The sequence below is a fragment of the Octopus bimaculoides genome, chromosome 28, assembly GCF_046866305.1.
Source record: "Octopus bimaculoides isolate indiv1 chromosome 28, ASM4686630v1, whole genome shotgun sequence".
NCBI lineage: Eukaryota > Metazoa > Mollusca > Cephalopoda > Octopoda > Octopodidae > Octopus > Octopus bimaculoides.
In genome coordinates, this window is record NC_142955.1 from 23,612,822 (window position 1) to 23,620,210 (window position 7,389).

Consider the following 7,389-nt stretch of genomic DNA (forward strand, 5'->3'; position numbering starts at 1 on the left):
TGTTCTTGCGGTGGAATGGATAGGGATAACATGTGTGTGTGTGTGTGTGTGTGTGTGTAGTGATGGGGGGGAAGGTGCTTTGGTTTCAGGATGTTGCTGTGTTATTTTCGTAATTTAATCTTTTTTTTTAATTTAAATGTTTTTAACTTTTTCTCAAATATATCATCATCATCATCATCATCTTTTAACGTCCGCTTTCCATGCTAGTATGGGTTGGACGGTTTGACTGAGGACTGGTGAAACCAGACGGCTGCACCAGGCTCCAGTCTGATCTGGCAATGTTTCTACAGCTGGATGCCCTTCCTAACACCAACCACTCCCGAGAGTGTAGTGGGTGCTTTTACGTGCCAGTCAGGTAGTACTGACAATGGCCACGCTCAAAATGGTGTCTTTTACGTGCCACCTGGACAGGACCCAGTGCAGCAGCACTGGCAACAACCTTGCTTGAAAGTTTAGTGTCCAATGAAGGAAAGGTACTCATAAGTGGGCTGGTTACACCCCTGGCATAGGCCACGAGTTATGGTCTCTCTTGGCTTGGCGGGTCTTCTCATGAACAGCATATTTCCAAAGGTCTCGGTCAGAAGTCATTCCCTTGGTGAGGCCTAATGTTCGAAGGTCGTGCTTCACCACCTCATCCCAGATCTTCCTGGATCTACCTCTTCCACAGGTTTCCTCAACTGCTAGGGTGTGGCACTTTTTCACACAGCTATCCTCATCCATTCTCGCCACATGACCATACCAGCGCAGTCGTCTCTCTTGCACACCACATCTGATTCTTCTTATATATATATATATATATATATATATATATATATATATATATATATATATATATATATATATATATATATATATATATATACATGTAAATATAAATACACACGCACACATGACATGTATAGCGCCACTGGACTGGCTCCTGTGCAGGTGGCATGTAAGAAACACCATTTTGAGCGTGGCCATTGCCAGTACCGCCTGACTGGCCCTCGTGCCGGTGACACGTAAAAGCACCCACTACACTCTCGGAGTGGTTGGCGTTAGGAAGGGCATCCAGCTGTAGAAACTCTGCCAAATTAGATTGGAGCTTGGTGTAGCCATCTGGATCACCAGTCCTCAGTCAAGTCGTCCAACCCATGCTAGCATGGAAAGCGGACGTTAAACGATGATGATGATGATGATGATGATATATATATGTATTTATATGTGTAAAAAGGTTGAATTAGATTCGTCCTTTTTTTTTTTTTTTTCGATCCGTTTTGATCGACACCACCATTTTTTTTTTTTTTTTTTTTTCCTTCCTTCCCCCTCCCAAAAAGAAAAGCTCTACATTGTATTTGTCCCATCTTCGTTGAGCCCTGTGTGGCTAATAAAAGAAATGTATCTATCTCCCAGCCTACCTACCTACCCACCTACCTGTCAGTCTATCTGTCTGTCTGCATGTCAGCTTCTCTGTCTGTCTGTCTGCATGTCAGTTTCTCTGTCTGTCTGTCTGTCTCTAACGACACACACACACACACATTGATCGACGTATATGTTTATTTAGATACTGCGAAAGGTATTCATTCGATAATGCAGTCATCGGTTTCTAGCACAGGAAAAAAGACGGGACAGTTACGGTTGGAAGGCCTTTAATCGTATATCTGCTCAATCAGGATAGACCTAGGACTACACAACCACAAAAATAACAAAAACAACGACAACGACAACGTTGAACAACGGTTGTCCAGTATACGGTGAGATGGTCATGCCAAGAATGTCGGAGCTTAGATTTGCTCAATCAGGGCCGACTTGTCGCTAAAAAACTGCAACAAAAACTACAGTAACCTATAATACTTTAAAATAAATAAGTCGCATTTGCTAAAACGCCTTAGTCCAGCAAACACGAACGATTTGCGTGTGTGTGTATGTACGTGTGTCATCCTGGTATATGTAATGAGAGTGGACTCATAGATGGAATACACCGCTTTGACTATTGTTACACCGTACTTTCTCGGTTTTCGGTTCAATCCCACTTGTCAGTGGTTTGTGAATCGTAGGAAATAGGTAACAAAGGAGGAAGATCTGCGATCACCAGTTCGATACATTGTTAGGTAAGGATAATCTGGGAAATTTTGTCTTTTTATCTCCCGACGATTTTCTTCACGCGACGCATCTGTTATACGCAACATCCCCCCCCCCCCCACAAAACATATATATATATATATATATATATATATATATATTATACACACATCTATCTATCTATCTATATTTCTATCTATCTATAGGCATTCCTCATTTCTCATATTATTTAGTTCTTTAAGAAGAGTAGTGTTGACTGTGACTTCGAAGTTCCGGCCTGGTTAGAGTTCAACGAAACTTCGAAGTTACTGTCAATATTATTCTCGTTAAAGAATAATAGATATATATATACTCTACGAAAAGAATCGAGCAATCATTCAGTTTAATGTAGAAATTGTCTTTTTTTCTTTCACAACTCCATATAAAACAAACACACACACACATACACACACATATATATAATAATAATAATAATAATAATAAATGAGTATATGCATATATACGTACAGGTATGTGCATACCTACGTCTACCTGTATATATAGGTGCATATGTGGGTACAGGACATTGCAAACAAAACGTAGACAAAACATAATAGCCAGAGTACAGAAAACACAGGCCACATAGAGAACATTTTCCTTCATCATCTACCCCCATTCTAACACAGGCGTTTCGAAGAGTAGGGCATATATATATATATATATATATATATATATATATATATATATATATATATATATGATAGGATTGCTTCAATATTCAAGGGGTAGTCTGAAGTATCTAAGCAACCAGGCGATAATTAACTCCGAAGGCACTCCTGGAGATTACCTGTGTGGGTACCGTCTTCGTTAGAAGGTATCCAGAGGCAGGTAATTTATTGTTTAAACCGCAGTTTATAATTATAATTATATACATACATACATACATACATACACACATACACATATATATATATATATATATATTATTAAATATATACCTTTATAAAACAAAATTTACAAAATATATATAGTATCTGTTAACAGTCTTAGCAAAAAGCTCACAGGTGAGTTTTTGTATATATATATATATATGTCTATTATTATAATTGTTGCTGCAATAAAGTATCTTCAATGCATTGATTTTGAGCTCTATCTTTTAAGATATATATATATATATATATATATATATATATATATATATATATATATATATATATATATAGTGCTGATGAACGAAATCTAGATTCATTCTAGTAATCGCGAAATCGGACGATACACAGTTAAGTCTATTTAAAAGAAAGTTGGTCATCTTCTGTTGGTTGTTTTTTTCCTCGCATTGGGTACTAAATGTGGTTATTTTGAGAAGTCCACTGAGTGGCGTTATTATTTTTCTATAATAATGCCCTTTATATAAATATATATATAGATAGATAGATAGTGTGTGTATGTGAATTTACACACACACACTGGATATATATTCTTTCATTGAACAGGCGTAATTTTCTTTCTACGCACTTATTGCAAATCTATATAATATAATATGTATGTGTGTGTATATGTATACTTAGTGTATGGTATATAGATGTGTGTGTGTATAAAGTCGACATTGAATGTATGTGTGTATATAAACACAATGTGAGAACGTGTAGTCATGCATGTCGTGTCTAAACATTATGAATGTCTACATATTGTGTTCTAGTCCACGTTAACTTTGATCAAATAGATTTTTGATCGAAGATGTTCTTGGCTATGGCAATCCAGTCTTCTTTATTGTAAGCATGATTTTAAATGTGTTCTCTTAAAGACGATAGAGTATGCGTTTTATGGAGATTTGGCTGCTATTTCGAGTCATTCGGACCACCAAGCACCACCTCCCTCCATGGTTCGTGTATGTATGCTTAGTTGTGTGTCTGTGTATGTATTGGCATATGTATGTTTATGGTGTGATTTTGTGTATACATGTGTATGTCGTTTAGCCCAAGGCAACCTCTGATCCAGTGGATCCATGATCGGAAGTGTCCCAGCTATAATTATATGCTTTTCAAGGCATAATGTACCTATGTGCACTTTATTCAATGTGCCCGTCCATCGGGTGTTTTAAAAACAGATTTGTTTTTTTTAGGAGATTTGACTGTTATTTCTAGTATTTCGAGCGACTGCGTACAGGCTTTCTCGTTGACTCACCCGTGTAATGTTGTTTAGCCCCACGTCAAAGGTATTCCAGTTATGACCATCACCCCTTATATTTATTCATAGTGTATCTAGGACTACATTATCTCATGTCTTCTTCATTATTACTATTGTTTAGCCTCGTGCCAAGTCCTCATCCAGCAGACCAATGGTCAAAGATACTCCAGCCGTGGCCATCCTGTCTTTTATTCAGCCATAATGTATCTAGGACTATACTATCCAATGTTACGTCCTTGTTATTATTTCGTGTTTAGTTCTTGGTCAGCCCTGATCCAGCAAACATGGATTGAAGGCGCCCCAGCTGTGACCATCCTGTCTTTTATTTAGACAAATTGTATCCCAAGTCAGCCCTGGTCAAGTAGAACTATGATGAAAGGTTTTTACCATTAAGGACCATCTCGTGTTTCCTTTATCAGGGACTACATTGTCTAATGTAATCCTCTTCTTGATTTAAGATTGTGTGGTCTACAGGAGTTTTGACTGCTATTTCTAGCAGACTTAGTTACCACATAGAAGTCATCTTTGATTTTCATACGTGAATATATAATAATAATAATAATAATAATAATAATAATATATATATATATATATATATATAAATAATAAATGAGTATATGCATATATACGTACACCTGTATATATAGGTGCATATCTGGGTACAGGACATTGCAAACAAAACGTAAACAAAAAAATAATAATAACCAGAGTTCAGAAAACACACAAGCCACATAGAGAACATTTTCCTTCATCAGCTGCCACCATTCTAACACTGGCGTTTCGAAGAGTTATATATATGTATGTATATATGCAGGCGTGGCAGTGTGGTGAGAAGCTTGCTTCCCAACCACATGATTCCAGGTTCAGTCCCACTGCGTGGCACCTTGGGCAAGTGTCTTCTATTATAGCCTCGGGCCGACCAAAGCCTTGTGAGTGGATTTGGTAGACGAAACTGACAGAAGCCTGTCGTATATATATATATATATATATATATATATATATATATATATGTGTGTGTGTATGTATGTGTGCATATTTTTGTGTGTCTGAGTTTGTCCACCCCCCAACGTCACTTGACAACCGATGCTGGTGTGTTTAGGTCCCCGTAACTTAGCGGTTCGGCAAAAGAGACCAATAGAATAAGCACTAGACTTACAAAGAATAAGTCCTGGGGTCGATTTGCTCAACTAAAGGCGGTGCTCCAGTGTGTGTGTGTGTGTGCGTGCGTATATATATATATATATATATATATATATATATATATATACACATATATACTCTTGTTAACTTCCACTCTCTCTCTAGGTAACTGTTTCTGTCTCTCAGGCACACTCTAATCTTTCATCATCTGATACAAGATCCCCACCTCCCTCCAATGCCCTCTCCCCTCTCAAAGACTCTTTATTTTACAGAGTTACTTGGTGAACCTGCCGGTGCTGGTTTCATTTAAAAAGCACCCAGTCCACACTGTAAATTGGTTGGCATTTGGAAGGGCATCCAGCTGTAAAAACTACGCCAAAACTGACCTCACCTGTGCTAGTTAGTGCCACATAAAAAGCAGTCAGCCCATTCTATGGAGTGGTTGGCATTTGGAAGGGCATCCATTTGTAAAAACTACGCCAAAACTGACCTCATCTGTGCTGGTGCCACATATAAAGCAGTCAGCCCATTCTATGGAGTGGTTGGCATTTGGAAGAGCATCCAGCTGTAAAAACCATGCCAAAACAGACACAAAAGCATGGTGCAGGCTCCCACCCGGAGTCAGCACCATGCTTCTGATTATGATGATGATGACATATATACACATATATACACACTTATATTGAACAGTGAGAATGAGTTCTCAACACTGCATTGTTGGATAAATAAACTTTATTTCTCGGTTAACAAGGCTACCAATGGTTTCATGTTAGCAGTATCTCTACAATTTTCGAGCATACCACATAGGAACATTGGTATTCATCTTCATTTTGGATGTATATAGATATTTTTATTTATTCATTTATATTTATTTTCTCACTTCAGGAACATCTTGCCAGCACCACTAACATCCTGGTCATCATGGCAATGAATTGTGACATCCGAGATATTCTGGAGTTGGATACAGACAAACCTTATGAACCAGTCACTAAGAAATCATTGATGAATGACAAAAAAGTAAGCAGTCACAAACTTTTTATTCTCTGTCTGTCTATTTGTCTGTCTGTTTGTCTCTCTCTCTCTCTCTCTCCTCTCTGACTGTCAAGTTTCTATCTATCTATCTACCTATCTACCTATCCACCCATCCATCCATCCCTCTGTCTGTCTATGTATCTATCTAACAACCAGTCTGTCTATCTATCTATCTTTCTATCTATCTATCTATCTGTCTGTCTGTCTGTCTGTCTATCTGTCTGTCTATCTGTCTGTCTGTCTGTCTGTCTGTCTATCTATCTATCTATCTATCTATCTATCTTTCTATCTATCTATCTATCTGTCTGTCTGTCTGTCTGTCTATCTGTCTGTCTATCTATCTGTCTGTCTGTCTGTCTGCCTGTCTGTGTGTCTGTCTATCTATTTATCTATCTATCTATCTATCTATCTATCTATCTATCTGTCTGTCTGTCTGTCTGTCTGTCTGTCTGTCTGTCTGTCTGTCTATCAATCTATCTCTGTCTATCTATCTATCTATCTCTGTCTATCTCTCTCTCTCTCTCTGTCTATCTATCTATCTATCTATCTATCTATCTGTCTGTCTGTCTGTCTATCTAACAACCAGTCTGCCTATCTATCTATCTGTCTGTCTATCTAGGATTAGAGACAAATACTTTCCTCTCTGGTCAATCTCTCATCAACTTTTTCAAGTATCACTTGAAAAGGAAGGTGAGAGTAGAGAGGCAAGTGTTGTCTAGCAAATGTTTCGAAAAAAGATGGATACATGTAGCAAGAATGGCACGTATAAATGACGAAGCCACCTTGACCATGATTCTATAAAACGTTTTAAAATTTTGTAAACAGAGAAATTTTATTTAACAAACTGTGACGCTAAAGACCGAGGTTACCGTGGTCTTTTCGTAGGTTTTTCTTTCCACGGATAACCTCCCCATTTATTGGGAATTTTTTGTATTATTTCGTATTTTTTGTAAATACCCCAAACGTTTTGCGATGTTGTTTTTTTTTTTT

General features: G+C 37.7%; 1 protein-coding gene across 1 annotated transcript in view; it reads left to right on the forward strand.

The window, feature by feature from the left end:
- The first annotated feature begins 1,951 nt into the window (after positions 1-1,951).
- Positions 1,952-7,389, forward strand: part of LOC106873705 (DNA methyltransferase 1-associated protein 1) — a 19,269-nt gene continuing 13,831 nt past the window's right edge. The window contains exons 1-2 of the mRNA XM_089343972.1: positions 1,952-2,090; positions 6,253-6,384. Coding sequence (XP_089200098.1) covers positions 6,289-6,384 — 96 coding nt within the window. The 5' untranslated portion in view covers positions 1,952-2,090; positions 6,253-6,288. The remainder of the gene's footprint in view (positions 2,091-6,252; positions 6,385-7,389) is intronic.